The 21,692-nt window shown below is 46.7% G+C and overlaps 1 protein-coding gene across 2 annotated transcripts; it reads left to right on the top strand.

Moving 5' to 3' along the window:
- Positions 1–915: 915 nt before the first annotated feature.
- C1QTNF1 (C1q and TNF related 1) lies at positions 916–20,354 on the top strand. Of its 2 annotated transcripts, none has more exons than XM_061615832.1 (4): positions 916–1,143; positions 8,277–8,424; positions 15,385–15,521; positions 18,850–20,354. In XM_061615832.1, the coding sequence occupies exons 2-4, from the start codon at positions 8,291–8,293 to the stop codon at positions 19,398–19,400; spliced, it is 822 nt and encodes a 273-aa protein (XP_061471816.1). In that variant the 5' UTR covers positions 916–1,143; positions 8,277–8,290; the 3' UTR covers positions 19,401–20,354. The 2 variants fall into 2 exon arrangements, with proteins under 2 accessions (XP_061471816.1, XP_061471815.1); XM_061615831.1 differs by having other exon boundaries at positions 917–1,143; positions 8,280–8,424.
- The last annotated feature ends 1,338 nt before the right edge of the window (positions 20,355–21,692 follow it).

Raw genomic sequence — 21,692 nt, 5'->3', positions numbered from 1 at the left:
TAAATACTGTAAACCAAATACTACAAAACTACCACAAGTCTCCTGTACTCTCTCCTCCAAAGGAAACCAAACACAAGTAGCACCCTGGAACTGCTCTCCACTTGGGGAAGCAGGGATCACTCAACAATAGAAAGGGGAAAAAAAGAAACAATCAAAAGATTGCCCTCTGTACTGTTCCGCAATTCCTTTCCTTCTGACCTCACTGATTAGATATCACCTGCTGCTGGTCCCCACCCTCCACCCCATGTATCTGCTACTCAGGACAACACCCCATGGATTTGATGAAATGGACTAGAATCCACAATTTCTTAATTTTGATTACATTCATATCCCACCTTTCTTCCAAAGACCGCAAGGCAACAAACATGCCTTCCCCATTTTCTCCTCACAGCAACCCTGTGAAGTAGGTTAGGGTAAGAGACAATGACTGGCTCAAGGTCACCCAGTGAGCTTCATTGTGGGGATTTGAACCCTGGCCTCCCACGTCCTAGTATGACACTTTAACCACAACGCCATGCGTTACACAAAAGCTTCTATGCCATAATAAATTTTCGTCTTTAAGATGCCTCAAGACTCCTTGTTTTTGCTGCCTGGGACTAATAATGCTACCCCTCTGGCAATAATTATAATAGAAAGGAATACCCTTGAAGGAGTCAGAGGTGAGATTCAGTGCCAAGCTAAGACAGGCTTCAGAAGTGCCTGTCTCCTGCCAATCTGATCTCCATTGCCATAGGCAGTGGCTGTGCATTCCCCTCCTCTCCCTCCTTCCCTTCTTGGCTCCAGACCCCCAACATCTGGAGATATTTTTTGGCAGAGGAAACCTGCTTTCTCTGTCCCAGCTGTGGGTGCTGGGCATACATATGGTTAACGTCAGCTGTGCTCCCATCTGAGGGAGGAGGGCCAGCGGCGTGCAGCATCTGCCCCTTTCTTTCCCTCTCTCCCTTGGTTTTCCACAAAGCGTCTTGCTGCTTGGAGCCTGAGATCTATGAAGGCTGGAAGCAGGACTGACAGGCTCTCCTCCTCTCTACCCCACTAGCAGGGGTGGTGGTGGAAGCTCTTAACCTTCCCGGAGGGGGATGCTATAGAAGCCCACAAAGGCAAAGGCAAGCAGAGGCTCTGGCAGCCTGTCGTCCTGCCCCCAAGGTAGGTGCCAGCCAGCTGGGCAGCCCTCTGGGGCCAGGTTCTTTGAACCCTGTGTGCAAACGAACTGGGATATCTACCTGTACAGGCTTGGTTGGGGGAGTGGCTGGGGTAGAGCAGCCCAGAACTTTCTGGGATTTTGTATAAAGGCCCTTCCTCCAGAAGGCCTTGTGGAGCTCAGGCTGCTGGTACTTTAGTTACTTTTGTGGGGGTGGGGAGGAGTGTGTGTGTGTGCCAGAATCTGCCCAGGTTGGTACCATCCTATTACAATAACAGAGAGATTGCTTTTTGCCTTTCGCTACTCTGCTACCCAGCTCTACTTGGCACTGGTCTATGCAACATGGTGCACACCCCTAGATGTAAAGCTGATCCACTGGATTTAGGCAGGCCCCATTTGTGCTGCTGGCAAGCCTCATCCTCTGTTCTTGGGCAAGTGTCCCCTGGGGACAAGCTGTACCAGGCAGTTGTGTGATGTCTCCTTGCCCTGGCATGGGGAAGGAGAACCATGACTCTCTTGCTGGCTGCCATGCCTCCTAGCATGCTTGTCACTTGCAGCTTTTGAGTAACTCAGAATTATAGCACTTGGCTGCCAACAGCCCATCGAGGAGTGGCTTCCTTGGAACTTCCCTTTCATATCTAAGAGGGTCATGGCTTGGGACCTGCATGGTGAGCCCAGGGTTTTTGGGGACCCTCTGCTCTTCACACACCCCTGTGTCCTCTTCACGTTTGCCTGACTGGGATTGGACTCCTGAGCATTTGGGTGTCTTAATGCAGAGGGAAGTTTTTCCAGGATGTGACGACTTTACATTCCCAAGCATTACCGGCTGCTCTATCAGGCCTTTGAGAGATGGAGAGTGGCCAAAGTGAACCGGAAAAAACAAATGCACTCCCGGAGCACACACATCCCTGTATATGCCTCTGCTCTGTCTCCCCCTTCCAAGCCAAGTGTTTGTTCAATTATGTGAGTGCCCTGCCTGTGTCTGGCTACACACTTGTCCTTGAATAGATATAAGCCTCTTTGTGGACGTATTATCTGTCTCCTTTTTTTGTGGGTTTCTCCCACAGTTAGACTAAACATTCAGTTGTAAGACTACAGGAAGGATCCTGCTGTTATATTATTTCTATTGACTTTTCAGGCTTTATAAATAACAACAGGTGAGGGTGATGATATATCTTACTTAAGACCAGCAACAAAAAATTATTCAAATACATTCAAAGCAGGAGACCATATAGGGAGGCGAGTGGACCCCTGGACAACAAGGGAGTCAAAGGTGTGCTAAAGCAGGATAAGGAGATTACAAAATGAATTATTTGCATTTGTCTTCACAGGGGAAAAAAATCTTAATTTCACATATATGTTCATGGGGTCTGAACTGGCAGTGAAAGACCAGGAACGAGACCTTGGGGTTGTCGTGTATAGCTCAATGAAGATGTCACCCCAGCGTGCTGCAACTGTGAAAAAGGCAAATTCCACGCTAGGGATCATTAGGAAAGGAACTGAAAATAAAACTGCCAATATCATAATGTCGTTATACAATTCTATGGTGCATCCTCATTTGGAATAGTGTGCACAGTTCTGGTCACCTCACCTCGAAAAGGATATTGTAGAGTTGGAAAAGGTTAAAAAAAATGGCAACAAAGATGATCAAGGGGATGAAACGACTCCCCTATGAGGAAAGGTTGCAGCATTTGAGGCTTTTTAGTTAAGAGAAAAGGCTAGTAAGAAGTGTCATGATAGAAGTTTATAAAATTATGCATGGCATGGAGAAAGTGGATAGAAGTTTTTCTCCCTCATAACACCAGAACTCCTGGACATCCAATGAAACTGAATGCTGGAAGATTCAGGACAGACAAATGAAAGGACTTCTTCACACAGCACATAGCTAAGCTATGGAACTCGTTCCAACAGGATGCATTGATGGCCACCAAGTCGGATGGCTTAAAAGAGGATTAGACAAAAACATGGAGGATAATAGTTTCAAAGGCTACTAGCCACGATGGCTATGCTCTGCCTCCACAGTTAGAGGCCGTATGCTTCTGAATACCAGCTGCTGGAAACCGCAGGAGGGGAGCGTGGTCTTGTGCTTGGGTCCTGCTTACGGGCTTCCCATGGGCATCTGGTTGCCCACTGTGAGAACAGGATGCTGGACTAGATGGGCCACTGGCCTGTTCCAGCAGGCTGTTCTTATGTTCTTGTTCTCCACATCCCAAGGGCATGTTTCTTTTAAAAACAATTAAAAATTGATTAAAATCTCACTAAATGTTAAATCTGCTCATATTAGGAATTTCTCATACCAGCTTGATGCTAACCATATAAAGCCTGCTGCCCACTGAAGAAGGTTATACAGCACTTCTCCAGATGATAATGCTCAGGCTTCAGTGTGTCTCCACAGGAAGGGAATTCCATGACTGTGGAGCAGCTATTGAAAAGAAGAAGGCTTCCTTGTCTGTATGTGGGATTCTCTGAACCATAGGGCAGGGATGAGGACCCTGAGGCCCTGCAGATGTTGCTGGACTGCAGTTCTCATTATTCCTGGTTACTGACCATGCTAGCTGGGGCTGATGGGAGTTGAAGTCCAGCAGCATCTGAAGAGCCACAGATTTCCCATTGTACTGCTGTCTGTGGGGGCCATCATCTCAAAGCACATGATGCAGCCACTTTGCTGAAGTGAAACAAGCATTTGGTCAGTGGCAGACCATTTGGATGGAAGACCAACTGGACATCCCATGAATGCCTTCTTTAGTTCCGTGATGAAACAAAAGCATAAATGTACCAATAAAATAAATAAATAGTTAACGCATATGGACCTTACTTCAATGACACATACTATATATGCTTTCCTCTGCAGGCATGTGTGTTATGTATAATTGAGATTCTGGTCAAAATATGGCATATGTAAACCAATTTTATGACCAGGATTCTTTCTGACATATAAACATGCACCTTAATATTGGATGCAACCCTATCTCTCTGGTTGGATACCTGGTTTCCTGATTTTTGTTCCCCATTATTTATTGACCATTACAATCTCATGTGCAAACTCTACCTGCCTGTGTGTTTCTGCACATTGCACATATTCCATTGTATCAGACTGGACACATATGGAGTGTCTGGGCCCCTCCAGGCATCCCTTTTAGTGTGCATTCATTATAATCAGTACTCATTATGGTATTGGAGTGGTTATACATGATCCCACTTTTAATACTGTTTATGCCTGCAAAGGTTTGAGGGCAGACATACTGCTTTGTTTCCAATCAGTGAACGTGAGGTAACTTTCTGCTGAAATTGTGCAACTTTTTATACCATAAATGTTCCAGTTTATTTCCCCCACCCCTTTTGTTTCACTATAGCAGAAGAGTGCCCCTCCAGACAGCAATGATGTGTTAAAATTGGGGAAGCTTAGCAGAACAACTAATAAAGTGGAACGATGTGTGGATGGTCCAGTATAAATCCACCACTAATGCGCTATTATTGTGTCAATGACATGTTGCAGAATACACTCACAAAGCAAACAAACCATATGGAGTGGCCTGTACTTAAATTTGCTATAGACTATTCTGTGGCTAAGCTCTTTGTATGTGATGTACAAAAATACATAGTGTTTTTACAGTGTACAACAAGTGCATGGAAGGGGAAGAGTGTGTGCAATGCACACCAAGTATGCATTAGTGTGTATGCACTGCACAATGAGTGTGTGAGTTTGGTGAATGCTGAGAATGAATGATGTTTGCATTGCACAAGAGTCTGTTTTAAAGCCTTAAACTTTAACTGGCATGACTTCTCTCTGCAAGGAATCTGAGAATTATAGTTTTGTGCAGGGACTAGGATGTCATCATCCTCAGAAAACTACACTTCTCAGAAATCCCTCGAGGAAGGCAAGTAATTCTCAAATCAGCATTTGTCTCTAATGTAGATGTGCACCTGAATGCAGCACAAAGCAAATGGCACGTTTGTTCCTTTCCTTGCACAGTGTGGGAATGTCCATACATCCAAACACACCATTGGTGTAGTTAAGCTGGAATACATGTGAGCTGTATTGGGTGTGTGGTGCATAAATGTGGCCTGCATGACTCCTTCTTGCATGTGTGTTGTGTAACTGTTTCCTTTAGTCCATGTGGCCTCTCATTCTGCACTGCAAGACACACAGCTGCTTCCATGAGAATCTTGGTTCTGGATTTGGACCTAGCTGTGGAGTTAATTTCTGGAGAAAATTCCCATAGGACTGCAGGTCTTAGGAGGTTTGCCCAGTTTTGCTTGGCATTGCATTGCACTGCCTTATTATAGCACCAGGGCGGGGCAGGCTTCCAAACTATGCACAGTCACGTGCGTTTGTACACTCACATGCACTCTGACATCACAGACTTTGCCCCAGAAAGGAAACATTGGACACTGATGACAATTACTACTACTGTTGCTACTACTACCATCGTTTTTAATATGCCACTTGATCCCCCAAAGCAATGAACAGCATATTAAAACAATAAAATATAATACAGTAGCATAACTCAATCAGCAAGTAATACAATATAAGACAGCAAAATCACAACACAGGAGGGTGAGAGAAAAGCCTTCCCAAGCTAGAGGAGTAAATGTGCTCTCATCAACCCGATATCCTACACATTTCAGGGCTCATCCAGACGACTGCAAAATGTGTGACACGCCAGCTATGTGTGTTCATTATTTTTCGGTCGTCCAAATGATGTCTCGCGCTGTTACGCATTTTCATGGGTTAAATCCGCTCCTTGCAATACCGGCAAAAATGCGATTTGCTGTTTAAAATCAGGAATCATCCGCTGTGCCTTCAGGAGTTAGGATGCAATACTACGGACTTTACAGCTGATGGGTGGTTCTTGGGCGTTTCCCCTTGCCCCTTCTCCTCATTCCAGCCAATCATGTATCTGCACTTTTGCGCATGTGCAAGAATAAGCCTGGGAAAATTGAACCAATCATCGCAATGGTGGGGTGTTGGGAGGGGGTCTGCAACTACTGTGCAGATGCATTTTATTTTTTGCCACCCTGCAAACAGGGCGGCAGCTCTGGGTGAGATCTGCAATGCACAGCAAGAGAGAAAGGGGGGATGGTTGATTTCAGCTTGCCTCCAGAAAGCTTTGTCAATTTCATTGTACTTGCTGGGTTTTTTACTTCAAATCAGAAAAGCATACATTTGTTTAAGTCTAATATCTCAAATACAAACAAGAGAAGGGCTTTTGGTCGGTTTCAAGCCTGCTCTTCATTCTCGTGGGAAGGAAAGGGAGAAGGAGGGGAGCGGTGACACGTTTCTTGCTTTTTTGGAGAAATAAGTGCAATTGCCAGTGTGTGTATCTCCTTAAATATCAATAAAGGCAGAAAAGCATACATTCATTTAAGCATAATATCGCAAATACAAACAAGGCAGGTGTGAAACCAACCAGCAGCCTTTCCTTCCAAGGCGAGAACTCCTTTACAGCCATATTGTGCTTCCTTGCAAAGGGGAAGAGGAGCATACACAATTTTTTTGCTGACCAATTGGTTGATAGGGGGAGGTTTTAGAGGCGGAGCTTGGCAAAAGCAAAAAGAATGTAGGGGTCTAACTGCTGCGTGTGGGGGTGCAAAAAAGCATTTTTTTTAATTGGGAAAGAGCGAACTAAAAGGCAAAGTGAGGACTATCAGATGACAAACCGAATATGGAACCCGTGGATTATCCCGCTCCATTTGGATAAGCCCTTAGAGGCTAGAAACTTGGACAGACAATGAGAAATACTGAAATGGAAAAACAAGCTTACCCCAATTAGAACAATAAGGAGGCACTCACTGCTCCCTCCATTCTAACTATTCAGTAGTTGTTTAATTTGTAGAGGGGAAAGGAAAGCCAGGGTTCCCAAAACTGTGTCTGCTGCCAAAAGTGTGGACCAGCCCTCACCACATGGGCTAGGAGGTGCTGAAGTCCAGCAGCTATATTCCTTCACGGAACATCTTCAGACTGGGATTCCCTTTCCCTTGTCAGGAAGAAGTAGGCCAGGTATGGGGAACCTTTGGCCCTCCAGATGTTGCAGAATTACAGCTCCCATTAGCCCCAGCATGTGTGGCCAATGGCCAGGGATGATGGGAGTTACAGTTCAGCGACATCTGGAGGGCCAAAGGATCCTCACGCCTGATGTACATTGTGTAGAATACCTGCTCAAGCATAGAATTGTTACTAGCAGGTTGCCCCTTTTCAGCCCACCAAAATCAGCAATCAGCTCTCTCAGGGTTGCTTTACCCTCCATGGTCTGGGTCCACCAGTGTCCCACAGGTGTTTGCAGCATTCAACATATCAAGTGGAATTGAGGTTGAGGGTGTGTGTGTTCTCCAAATGGGTCAGCAGCTGGGCACATCTCCCTGATGTATGTCCACTGTGTGCTGTTTCGAGATGTGTGCCTCCTCTTCAGACTTTACAAAGGGAAATGCAGTGCTCTCAAATGCACCAGCATAAGTCAATTTGTATTCTGATCAAGTGTTTGGCAGGAAGGGAGGGATAATCTACTTCTTGCCCCCAGAGATGCAGGAGGTGAGGAAGCAGGATATCTTACTGCTCCCCATCCAGTGATGCACACAGGGCAGGACTTTGGGGCAGAGGCCCAGGGCCCCACTCAGCTAAATGAGCAGAAGGGGCTCCCAATGGAGAAGGGCTGGCTTGCCACATTTTGTAGTAGCGTTGCCAGGTTCAATCCCTGAGACTGATCCTGTATCGTCAGGAGAAGAGAAAGTCAGCCAAGTGCAGGTGTTCTTGCAACACAATAATGGGAAAAACCACAAGGTGTCTTCTGTATCTTTAAAAGTTGTGCAGGGGGAAGGGAGAATTCCACCTTGTGGTTTTTCCTATTACAGGGTTGCAAGAACACCTGCACTTGGCTGACTTTCTCTTCTCCTAAAGATACAGGATCGGTCTCAGGGACTGAACCTGGCAACCCTATTTTGTAGTAAGTGTCATAATACACACTTGCCATATAAAGAGGGTCCCCCATAAGACTATTTAAAGCAAGTGAAAGAATGCATATTACCATCAAAAGCCCCCCCCAAAAGTCCATTATATCCAGAGTTCAAAATGACCTAAGAGCACCACTGCTGTGATCTCCCCCCCCCCACTTCTGCTTGGCTCACTCTCTCTTTTCTCCAGCAGGGCCCATAGCAATGAAGAGATCACTGGCACTAAGTGCCCTTTTGCTCATCTGCCTGCTAGTCCAGGCTTATTGCAATGAGAGGGATGTGGAAGAGAGATCTGGAGCGCCAACACAGCTGCCACCACCCCAGCATCACACTTCCAGGTATGTCAGGGGTCCCTAACATGGTCTCAGTGGGCACACATGTGCCCACAGAGGTCTCCACTACTGCCTACTGTCCTTTATTCCTCCTAAAATTGGGTTTGAAAGAAGGGTTTTGTTGTAGCCAACAGAATAGGTTGCCATGTGTGCTTGGTTGCCATGTATGTATGGGGCCCACGACAATTTTCCTCATTTGCAAATTGTGCCCATGGGCCGAAAAAGTTGCAACCCTTGGTAGGTCATGAGAGTGAAGCCAACAAGCAACTAGAGGAGGAACCAATGGCTTTGCCCTTGAGCCATGGTGGAAGAGAATCCCAACCTGAGCCACTAGGGTTCTCTTACAGGGTCCTGGTTAGAGACAGATACAGTATAGCTGGACTGCTGCTGAGAATAGTTATGCTCTTAGTTTAGAACTAGGGCCAATGTGGTGTAGTGGTTAAGGTGCTGGACTGTGACCTGGGAGACCAGGGTTCAAATCCCCACACAGCCATGAAGCTCACTGGGTGACCTCGGGCCAGTCACTGCCTCTCAGCCTCAGAGGAAGGCAATGGTAAACCCTCTCTGAATACTGCTTACCATGAAAACCCTATTCATAAATCGGGATCAACTTGAAGGCAGTCCATTTTTTTTTTAGTTTAGAACTGCTGACTGTTAAAGAAATACCTTCATGGTGTACTTCAATGCCCAATTAACTCCAGTAATGTGCATCTTCAATGTGCAGTTAATGCACAATTAAGTCTATTGCTCTGCCCCACTTTGAATAAAGCCAGAGGCTGCTGGGTGATAATGGCTCTGGAGGAGGTGTAAATGATTGCAAAAGAGGCCTTAATGATTGTATCTTAGGCATAAAATTAAAGCTCCTTTAACCAGAATGAGCATTCCACTATGACTCTTTGTTCTGTAAAGGACCATGTTTTTCTAGCCCCCTCCCTCACTTGTCCGCCTACACAAATTAGCACAGTTCCAAGGCTTCAACCAACCTTAATCTGGCCTAGTCTTGATGGAAAGTATAGAAGTGCTGTGAGCACAGATGTCTTTTGATAGGGATGGGGAGGGCTCCACAGAGCTAGTTTCTACTCCCTCTTCCTGCAACTGAAATGAATGATGATCCCATCCATCGTTCCCAGATCTCCTGTGAACTGTTATATTCATTCTTACCCGATATTTGACAGATGAAGATGTTTAGTGGCTGGGTGAGCCGGGTGCACATCATTCCAATGAGACTCTTTCACGCCATACTGTTGCACCCAGTCAGCTTTGAAATACCAGCTTCACTCCGAAAGTATACTGTACTGCATGATCTCCTGCTGTTTAAAATATATATATTATTTATTTATTTTATTGATTATTTAATTTATATCCCGCCCTTCCTCCCAGCAGGTTTGCTTGTTAAATAGATAGGTAAAAAAAGAAAGAAAAATAAATACTGTCTTCACACCTGAGAGGCAAGGTTTTGCATACTCACACCCTTCTCTCCCTCTCCCCTGCTGAGACTCCAAATCATCTGCCAGTTTAGGATTTCAGACAGAAGATTGCATATGTTGATGTATAAAGCACAGTGAATTAATTCTCTCAGCCTGCACACCCCTTCCCTCATTATTAGTGCTGTGGTAGTCAGTGAGACTAGGGTACTCAGCAGCTAGTTCCTTGGGAGGCTTTTACCCAGTCTCCTGGCTAGGACTAGGATGCTGTTCTCGAAAGAGGCAAAATTCCTGTAACAGGCAAAATTTGGCATGAGCCAGCTACTGTGCCGCATCATGAGAAAGTAAGGTACTGTACCAATTTAACAGGCACAGCTGGAGCTCATGTTTGCCTCACTGACACATTAAAAACTGAGTTGCTTGGCACTGCCCCAGTGCTGATGTGTGCAGAGTGGCATCACCCCAGTGCTGATGTGTGTAGAGTGGATTCAGTTGTTATAGTGCTGCCCACCATATGTTTTGAAGCAGCTGTATACGTTGGAAAATCCGGACTGGAGCGGTTGGGAACGGGCCCAACCTACAGTTTAAGATCTACGACATTCTGGTGTAGTTTTAAGGGTGGGGGGCCTGCCTGCTTGGCGGACAGGGAGTAGGTATGTGCAGACCAGAGGGGGATGCCGTGGGGAGGGTGGGGAGCCATGAAATAAAAAGGCTAGGTGGCAGATCCTGTAGAGGTGCAGGTGGCAGGCCATACCGGTTTAGGGGAACAAGGGATAGATGTATAATATCCATCCCTTGTTCCGGGCCTGTCCAGAACCAGAAGACAACTGGGGGACGCAGGACTCCATCCAATCTTCGACTGCTGCTGTGTAACGCCAGGTCTGTGGTACAAAAAACAACGCTCATCCACGATATGATCCTGGATGAGAACGCAGACCTGGTGTGTATCACGGAGACCTGGCTGGATGAGACCTCAGCTCCTACGCTTGAGTCCATGTGTCCAGCCGGTTTCCAATACACACAGCAGCCGAGGATTGGTAGGTGGGGAGGGGGGGTGGCAGTTATCTATCGGAGGTCCTTGATTTTCGCCAGACCCCCTCTCCATGAGACCAAGTTTGTTGACTGCATGTACTGGAGGTTGGGTCCGAAGGGCAGTTTAGGGATTCTGCTTGTGTACCGCCCACCCCGCTGCACAGCAGACTCCCTGACCGAGGTGCTCGAGGTGGTCGTGGGTGTGCGGATGCTCTCCCCCAACCTATTGGTTTTGGGGGATTTCAGTGTGCATGCCGAGACCGTCCTCACTGGAGCCCCTCGGGATTTCATGGAAACCATGACTTCCTGGGAACTGCACCTTAGTAATATAGGACCCACCCATGTAGCTGGTCATGCTCTTGACCTGGTGTTTGTCTTGGGAGGGGAGGGAAGTGCTCTGAAAATGGGGGCTGTTTTTTCTAACCCCGTGTCATGGTCAGATCACTACCTGGTGAATATGGACCTCTTAATGCCGCACACCCTCCGCAGGGGACATGGACCTATTAGGATGGTCTGCCCCAGACGCCTGATGGATCCTGAAGGATTCCTGAATGCGCTGGGAGATTTGGAGCCTGCTGAAGGTTGCCCGGTCGAAACCCTGGTGTTGGAGTGGAATAGGGAGATCACTAGGGCAGTAGACCGGGTGGCTCCGAAACGTCATCTCCCCCTGAATAGAGCTCAGATAGCACCCTGGTACACACCACGGTTGCGGGGTCTGAGACAGGAGGTGAGACAACTAGAGCACCGGTGGCGGAAATCTCACTCTGACGACGATCGGACACTGGTTAGAGCAGCAATGGCCGCCTACCAAGTGGCAACAAAGGCAGCAAAGAGGGAATTCTTTGCTGCCTCTATTGTGTCCACAGAATGTCGTCCCAGGAGGTTGTTCCAAGAGGTCCGAAGCCTGGTTGGTCCAGTTGCTCAGGAACGCATGGAACATTCTAAAGCCTCCTGTGACATGTTTGGTAAACATTTTGCCGATAAAATCGAACGCCTGAAGAGCACGATTCCGTACGCCGTGGATACAGGAAGTGAGCCAGAGTCGGCCAGTTGCATTCCAGTCCGATGGGATCGGTTTCAGCCTCTTCCCTCTGAGGAAGTGGACAAGGTGTTCTCTACTGTGAAGCCAACCACCTGTCTGATGGATCCTTGCCCCTCGTGGCTCATTATGAGCTGCAAAGAGAGACTGAGCGATTGGATCAAGGCAATGGTAAATGCATCCTTGGAAGAGGGTGCAATGCCACTAGCCCTCAAGGAGACAGAGATAAAACCTATCTTGAAAAAGTCCTCCTTGGATCCCCAAGAGTTGAACAACTTCCGCCCAGTCTCTAATTTACCATTCTTGGGCAAGGTGATTGAGCGAGTGGTGGCCAAACTGTTACAGACACACTTGGATGAAGCAAATTATCTAGATCCATTCCAATCGGGCTTCAGGACTGGACATGGAACCGAAACAGCCTTGGTCGCCCTGGTGGATGATATGAGGAGGGCATTGGATAGGGGTGAATACACCCTCCTCGTCCTCCTGGATCTCTCAGCGGCTTTCCATACCGTCGACCACGGTATCCTTTTACATCGCCTGGAGGGATTAGGAATAGGGGGCACTGTTTTACAGTGGCTCCGTTCCTATCTCTCCGACAGGCACCAACGGGTGGCATTGGGGGACGAGGTTTCAGACCCTTGGCCTCTCACTTGTGGAGTACCACAGGGTTCTATCCTCTCCCCCATGCTATTCAACATCTATGTAAAGCCGCTGGGGGCCATCATCAGGAGATTTGGGCTGCAGTGCCACCAATATGCGGATGACACTCAGCTCTATCTCTCCTTTAAGTCCCCACCAGAGTTGGCTGTGGATACCATGTCCAAGTGCCTGGAATCCGTGAGTGAATGGATGGGAAGGAATAGGCTGAAGCTAAACCCCGACAAGACCGAGGTGTTGCTCGTGGGAGACAAGGGAAGATTGGGAGATATAGACCTGGTGTTCAATGGGGTAAGATTGCCCCTGAAAGACCAGGTCCGCAGCCTCGGGGTCATTCTTGACTCCCAGCTGTCCATGGAGGCTCAGGTTTCGGTAGTGAGCCGGGCAGCTTGGTATCAATTACATCTGATACGGAAGCTGCGGCCCTACCTTCCTGCCCATCTGCTCCCACGGGTAATACATGCCTTGGTCTCCTCTCGCTTAGACTACTGTAATGCGCTCTACGTGGGGTTACCCTTGAAAACGGTCTGGAAATTACAATTGATACAGAACGCGGCGGCACGGTTGATTAAGAACAGCCGTTGCCGTGATCATGTTATGCCAGTGTTAATAGACCTACACTGGCTACCAGTTGTTTACCGGGCCCAATTCAAGGTGTTGGTGTTGACCTTTAAAGCCCTATACGGTTTCGGCCCAGTTTATCTGAAGGAACGCCTCCAGCATCACCAATTATGCCGCCTGACGAGATCAGCCGCACAAGACCTTCTTTCAGTCCCGCCAGTTAAAACAGCGAGACTGGTGCGGACCAGAGAGAGGGCATTTTTGATTGTGGCCCCCACCCTCTGGAATTCCCTTCCTTTTGACCTTCGCCATGCCCCCTCCCTGATAGGTTTCTGTCGGGCCTTGAAGACCTGACTGTTCAGGCAGGCCTATGGGGTCTCTGGGATGGGTTAGTTTTTAAGGTGGTCATTAAGCGGAAGAGTGGGGTTTTAGATGAATTGTGATCCTTATTGATTTTATTGTATTTTATTGTATGTTGTACGTCGCCTAGAGTGGCCGTTAATTCGGCCAGATAGGCGACTCAAAAATAAAATTTTACTTACTTACTTACTTACTTACTTACACCATACATTTAAATCACATTTAAAGGAATTTATGAGGAGAGACTGAAAGAACTAGACATGTTTAGCCTTGAGAAGAAAAGACTGAGGGGAAAGGCTGTATCCCAGAGTGCAGGACACGGAATAATGGGCTTAAGTTACAGGAGGCCAGATCTCGACTGAACATCAGGAAAAATTTCCTAACTGTTAGAGCAGTACAACAATGGAATCAACTATCTAGGGAGGTGCTGGGTTCTCTAACACTGGAGCCATTCAAGAGATAGCTGGACAGCCACCTGTCCAGTATGCTTTAAGTTGAATTCCTGCATTGACTAGGGGGTTGGACTCAATAGCCTTATAGACCCCTTCTAACTCTACTACTCTATGATTCTAAAGCACATTCCCCTCCTCAAGAATTCTGCAAAGTGTAGTTTATCCCTCGCAGAGCTCCAGTTCCAAGGAATCTTTGGTGAATATGGTGGTGGAATGTGCTTTAAACATATGGGGTGTATGCAGCTTTTTATATTTTCTGAACCACTTTATCTTAAAGGACTAAGATGTTCTTTTTCCTCAGTCCAGTTGGCCTATTTAGTGTTCTGTTTTCAAGTTTCCACCTCACCTCCACAGAATACCTCTCCTCCTCATCCACATTTGATGGAGCTGGGGTATGTACTGGGAGCAACACAGCCACAAGCAGACAGATCATGTACTGGAGTGACTACACTGCCTCTTCCAACACCTCCAAATCATGCCACTTTGCATATGCTTCAACTAACCTTCCAGAGAGAACCACTACCTTCTGGTAGTTGTCCCTGGTAAATCATCTGCCACCACCACCACTCTGTGCTTGGTCTCTCTCTCTGCCATCCACCCCTACACTCGAGCAGACATGTCTGCAGAAAACTGTGCTTCCATGGCACCCAAAGCATTGCCTACTGCAGAGGCACCTGCACCACCTGGCAAGGAGTTCCATTCCAGCCATGCGTGAGAGCTGCCTGGAGCAGCTGCAATCCAGTAGACAAGGAGCCACCCTCCACCCAAAAAAGACTTTGTTAAAAGGGACTTATTTCCTGGAGGATTTGTTAACTGAGGTATTACTGTATTGGAGGGGAAACTGCTGCCTCTCTTCTTGGTCTTTCCCCGATTGGGATTCCTTAATCAGTTCCCATTGCCAACTCCGTTGCAGGTGCAGCCCCAGCCTGGTTGGCCATTATTGTTGGGCAACCATATGACATCCTCGTCCAGATTATTCTGGAGATGGTTGGTGTTGGAAGAGTCTGTCAACAATTGGATGCCTGCCTGCTGATGTCTTTCACGGGCAAATCAAGAGGCCAAGACTAGGGCTGGAGTTGAGACTGAGGTAGCAGAAGTGGAAAAAGATCTGCATGGTTGGCTTTTTGACCCCTTTTTAAATTTGGGACATATATCCCAGTCAACCCAAGTGAAAGCCCAGCCCTACTCTGAACAAGAGGGATGGGAGAGTGGAGCAAGTGGGGAGAAACTGGTTGTTTACTTGGGGCTGTGATAAACATGTCCCATCTCAAAGTCTCGGTTCTCAGTAATTCATGTCAACAATGTTTACTCCTTCCATGTATGTTCTATGAAATTATTATATTAAGGAAAAAGAGAAGGACAAAGAGTTGCCAAGTTCCTTTCTCCCTTTCTCCTTGCCATATAATCCAACCTGCCTGTGTTTGTTTCCGCCTCCCAGGGCTCAGAGTAACTATGAGAAATACAGCAAGCGGCCAAGAGGTTCAGAGTGTGTGCGCTGCTGCGATCCTCCTGAGCCCTTTGCAGCATACCCCATGTACCAGCCTATGCCTCAGATCAACATTACCATCCTGAAAGGTAAGGGACAGCAACTCTACCCTAGGATTCAGAACTTGGACTACAGGGAAAGAGGGGAGTCATACAGCAATAAGCAACCAGGAAAATGGGTTGGAGAGGTTCTACTTATCCTCCTAGGATCTCTGAGCTGCACCTCCTTCTGACTTGCTGGGAAAACAGCTGTTCCTAACACGTTGTTCCAAGGCCTGAAGGCAGCAGATAGGATGTAGCAGTGCAGGACTACCAGTTCTCAGTACAGAAATCCATGCTCAGGGCCAGCTTCAGGATTGTAGATCCTTGTCAAAGGGCCTTCTGGTGGGTCCTCTCCTATGTGAGTGAGCCCTGGTGAGTAACTACAGGAGTAACACTCTCATCAGAACCAGGCAGATCTGGGAGTGCCTTTTTAATTTTCAACATTGTTCCTAACATAGCAGTGCTCCGGAAATTGTGGGAAATAGTGGCTTCCAACGTCAACTGCCTGTCACTGATTAGAACACACACACAAAAGCCCCAATAAATGGGGGCCTGGGGCAGGCATTGGCAGATAGGGATCTTGATGGGCACTGGGACCCTGGCAGCTGCCCAAAGAGGCTATATGCTGATGCCAGGCCTACACTATGTAAATCCCCCACATTAGGAGATTATTCAAAAATTACACACGAGGCATAAACTGGGGAGGAGCCACGTGTGCTTGGCATGCCTGCTCTATCTCTGATGGGAAGATCTAAAGAGGCTTCTAAGCGCATGTGGCTGAACTTCCTTCAGTCAAGAACCCTGATAATGTAGAGTTTCTGATGCCTTTCCCCAGTTTGGGCCTTCCTGAAAGGGGAGGATGTCGCTTCTCCTGCCAGTTCCTCTCTTGGGTCTCATTGACCACCCTCCACCTTCTGTGCAGTCTTTTCTTACATTACATACAGTACATTCTGCTCATCACAGCAGATGGGGGAAGGAGCAGACAATAGAGCCAGGGGACAAAGATGTATTATTGTTATTATTATTAAATTTTATTTATACCCCGCCTTTTGGCCAAAGGCCCTCAAGGCGGCTTACAAAGAAAAATAAACACAGATATAAAAATACAATATAAAAATACAATGCAATTTACAAAAATTAAATTAAATAACAAATAACATTATAATAACAAATAAAATTAAATAACAAATAACATTATCATTATCGGCACTGCCAAGAAAGAGGAGGTGGTGTTAGCGGGCGCGGCAGCTCCCGAGAGGCAGAAGGGCAACAGGCATTTGCTACAGCAAAGCTGTGCAAGAAGAGTTTGCCCTTTTCTAAGGTGATCAGATGCTTCCATTTCAAAGGAAAACAACTTGGCCTCTCAGCTAGCATACAGTACAAATCAAACTGTTTCTTAATACCTCTGCTTGCTTTTCCCGTTCTGACATGTGCTAAAGTTCCAATATAGGAGAAGTTGCAGCTGCCTGTTGCCTTATGCCTGACTTAAAGGTACATGGCAGGTCCCCAAGTTGTGCCCTGGCAGCCACAAGTTCCGTGCAGGGGCAGAATCACTGCATGCTGCATTGGACCAGTTGCATTGCCCTTATCTAGCCTGTTCTCTGAAATGCCCTCTGGCCTGAGCAAAACTGTATAGGTTTAACATACAGCAGTGGGGTAAGGTTCCAGAAGCTTTGGTGAGTTTGAAGTTTCAGTCCTCATGCTTTGGTCATAGGGGTGGGGCAGCTGCCTTTGGACAAAATGTTAGGTTCTTTAGATTCCAGAGGGGCCTGCTTGGGAGAAACTGTATGAGCTAAATAAATTTCCTGGCCTGACAGAGCTGTTATCATAATTTTATCCAAACTCCTTCCTTACACAGGCCAAGTGAAACCGCCAAATTAGTTTTGAGTCAAACCCAGGACTCCAGAGGTTGAATTAGGACATGGCCTATTTTGCCTGGAAGAATGTGGAAAATAGAGAAATTGTGTCATTACAGGAGACTCTTATATTGCTGAACCCCTAAAACCCTCCCAATACATTTTAGGGATGACTGCAGCTGAGTATATGTGTGTGTGCATGTGTGAAAGGTGCATATTCAACAAAATTTGAAAAACTAAAGGAGGTAGATTTGGGTTCCTCCCCTCAGCAAAGGTTATGATCCCCTACCCCATAAATTAACGTAAGTTAATTTTATTGACTTATAATTAAGTCAATAAAATTAATTAAAATATTTTAACATTTGGCTTCATTCAGATCACATTCCTATCTCATACATTTTGCCAAAACAGAAACCTCAACCTCTCCAAATTGAGTTAATGGGAGGTAAAATGGCAAATGCAATTCAATGTAAACAAGAGTAAGTTGATATATATTGTAGCAAAAGATCTTAAGTTCACATATATGCTTATGGGGTCTGAAGTGGTGGTGACTGACCAGGAACGAGACTTTGGGCTGTAGTGCATAGCTCAATGAAGTTGTCAACCCAGTGTGCAGCAGCTGTGAAAAAGACAAATTCCATGCTAGGAATCGTTAAGAAAGGAAAATAAAACTGCCAGTATAACAATGCCGTTATATAAAGCTATGGTGCAGCAGCATTTGGAATACCGTGTACAATTCTGGTCGCCTCACCTCAAAAAGGATATTGTAGAGCTGGAAAAAGTTCAGAAAAGGGCAACCCACATGATCAGGGGCAACTCACCTATGAAGAAAGATTGCAGCATTTGAGGTCTTTTAGAAGCAGTGATGGCTTTGGTCACTTTAAAAGAGGATTAGACAAATTCATGGAGGATAAGTTTCAAAGGCTATGCTCTGCCTCCACAGTGAGAAGCAGTGTGCTTCTGAATACCAGTTGCTGGAAACTGCAGGAGGGGAGAGTGGTCTTGTGCTTGGGTCCTGCTTGTGGACTTCCCATGGGCAACTGGTTGGCCACTTGGCAGCTTCCTGTGAATTTTGCCTGTGAATGTGCTTCAGGTAAAATCCAGTGGCAATTCTATTTAATACAGATGACCGTTTGCCAATTGATCAATTCTTATGGTGGTCATACACCAATCTAGTGCCTACCCATGTAGTGAGAAGAATTTTAAAACATATTGTACCCACTCTTAAATCCAGGGAAGTGAGGGCATCATGTAGTAAAAGTCTTCCCACCACAAGGACGGACATGACACTTACTAAATGGTCACCCAACTAGTGTTTGACCGGCTTGACTGGATCATTTTCCTTCTAGAATTCTTTCCCAAGAGTAGATGGAATGATCATTTTATTTATTCATGCATTGCATTATAATGTATAAACTGTTTCTTGGTCCACCCATTAGATGGTCTCCCTTGAATTGAACTCAGAGGCTGAGGTTCTCCAAGTTGAGATGGTGCTCAGTTATTATCTCTTTATTACTCAGGTGAGAAAGGAGACAGTGGTGAGCGCGGCCTTCAAGGGAAGCTGGGCAAGGCTGGTTCTGCAGGAAGTAAGGGCCAGATGGGCTTCAAGGGGCAAAAGGGCAACATCGGGGCTCCTGGGGAGCAGTATAAGACCAACTATGCTGCCTTCTCGGTGGGCCGCAGAAAACCCCTGCACAGCAACGACTACTACCAGACACTTGTTTTTGACACTGAATATGTGAACCTCTATGGACACTTCAATATGTTCATGGGCAAGTTCTACTGCTATGTGCCTGGTGTCTATTTCTTCAGTCTCAATGTGCACACATGGAACCAGAAGGAAACCTACCTGCACATAATGCACAATGGGGCTGAGGCAGCCATCTTGTATGCCCAGGCCAGTGACCGAAGCATCATGCAGAGCCAGAGCCTCATGCTGGAGCTGCAGGACCAGGATGAAGTCTGGGTACGGCTCTTTAAGGGTGAGCGCGATAATGCCATTTTCAGCGATGAATATGATACATATGTTACCTTCAGTGGATACCTAATTAAGTCCAGCTCTGAGCCTTGAATCTGCAGGCAGATGTACAAAATACAACCAAGAATTTCACCTTGCTCTATCCTTATAGTGCCTTCCTGCGTACTGATTCCTGACCTCACATATCTGTCAGAACCCACCCTTGAGTTCTGAAACCAGTTCTGTGATCTTACCCTTATTAAACAATGACCTCTTTTTCCTTGGACAAGGCTTTTCCCTTGCTTTAACCTCTGACCTTTCTCTTCTCCCATCTCCAAGCCTTGACCCTTGGCATTAATACCCCCAATACTATCTTCCCTCATGCTAATCTAATTACTGCCCTATCCATGACCCACAATTCCCTCTGCCCTACTAGGACTCACATCCTCCTAAATAATTAAGACACTGCTTCTGTACACATCTCCTTAGACTGATTTTATTCTTGTGTTGCCATTCCCAGCCTTTGATTTCACATGTCCTGCTGGAATCTTCCTCCGCTGCTGCCCTCATGTCATGACTGCACTATTTCTTTTCATGCTGACCCCATGCCTTGGCCTCCTCATTCTTAATCTCCCCATTTTGATTATCGGGACCCTGCTCAATGCTCCTGCCTCCTCAGTGCAGGCACTCTTAGGAGGGTAGGAGGCTGCCTTCTACTGACTCAGAGCTGGCTAAGTATTATCTACACTGTCTGGCAACAGCTCTCCGGCAGTTCAGTCTCTCTCAGCCCTACCTGGAGATGCCAGGGATGGCACCCGGGACCTTCTGCATGCAAAACAGATCTCCACCACCGGATCTCACTGCTGCCTGTCTAGTCCCTGTCCCTGACTTCACCAACTGGGCAGGGGCCATATTCTATTGCTTACACCAGCAGTGGGAGACCTCTAGCCTGCAGACTTAATTAGGCCTGCCTAGTCCTTCCAAATGGCTCACAAGTAGGGTTGCCAGGTTCTTGTCCTGAGACTGATCCTGTATCGTCAGGAGAAGAGAAAGTCAGCCAAGTGCAGGTGTTCTTGCGACCCTGTAATGGGAAAAACCACAAGATGGAATTATTTCTTCCCCCTACATAACTTTTAAAGATACAGAAGACCTCTTGGTTGCCAGGCCCGGCCTCCAAGAGGTCTTCTGTATCTTTAAAAGTTGTGCAGGGGGAAGGGAGAATTCCACCTTATGGTTTTTTCCATTACAGTGTTGCAAGAACACCTGCACTTGGCTGACTTTCTCTTCTCTTAAAGATACAGGATCAGTCTCAGGCCAAGAACCTGGCAAATCTATTCACAACGCTCTTTTTAACAAACCATTTGTTTCCATTTTGATGTCACCTGTCAGTCAGGCCATCTTTACCTGCTATTGGCCTCTGACCTTTACGCTGTCCCTTTAAGTTTCATAGCTCAGAGCAATGCATCTGTGGCTCCTTCCATGTCCAAGGACAGATGCTTCCTCTCCTGAGGTCTTAACATCCTTAACCTGCTCCCTCCCTGCCTCCCTCCCCCTTCCCCTGTCATCTAGCAGGGCATTATGCAAATACCTCTTCCTAACCTTGCCAAATATTCTTGTTGTTATTCAATATTACACACATTCGTGCATAACCCCCTGCCCTATTCACTGAGCCAGTTTGGAACATTGTGGTGTGGCTTGCTGCCAACGGGCTCAAGACTTTCCTCTTTCTTACTGGAACTATGGTACCACGAAATGACAGCTTCATTCAGATGCTTCCTGTTCTATTATATCCATGTGCCCATTTTTGACCTGCATTCTCCAGATGGCCTAGCACTACAGCCCCAGTACTTCAACAAGCACCATCTGCCATGCCCCAAGCTGTAGTCCCAGTACCTTGACATGAAGTTCCCTGTACACTACGAGAGAGGTGGGTAGAGCTCAATGCTTTGCTGAATAGGGCTCTGTTGACATCCAAGCCTCTTTGCTGGACAAAGGAGGCTTGTAATGCCTAGCCCCTCTCTCCTGCCAGTATCCTTGGCCAATATGGGTGCTCTAAAATAAACCTATCCCTGCAGTACAGAACAGGGAGAAATCTATACTGATCTCCATCATTTAGCACCATGAAGCCCCACTAACTGCATCTTTAGTTACAAGGAGGCTTTCCAAGCTGAATAAATCCTCCAAATCCTGCTGAATGCTACTGGTACCAAATGCCCCTGTGAACAATTGGGCCCTAGCATGCCCTACCACAGAGATCAGTAGCTCTGGTTGGCTTCAGACTCCAGTACTAATTCAGTAGTTGCTCAGGACCAAACTACGTGTGATCCTATTCAGACTATTAACAATAAAGTAAATGGCAGATACACCGCCCCTTCAGATCAGGACCTGGATGGGGAATTAGGAGGA

The sequence above is a fragment of the Rhineura floridana genome, chromosome 3, assembly GCF_030035675.1.
Source record: "Rhineura floridana isolate rRhiFlo1 chromosome 3, rRhiFlo1.hap2, whole genome shotgun sequence".
In the NCBI taxonomy this organism is placed as follows: Eukaryota; Metazoa; Chordata; class Lepidosauria; order Squamata; family Rhineuridae; genus Rhineura; species Rhineura floridana.
This window is presented reverse-complemented; position numbering and strand designations above follow the sequence as displayed.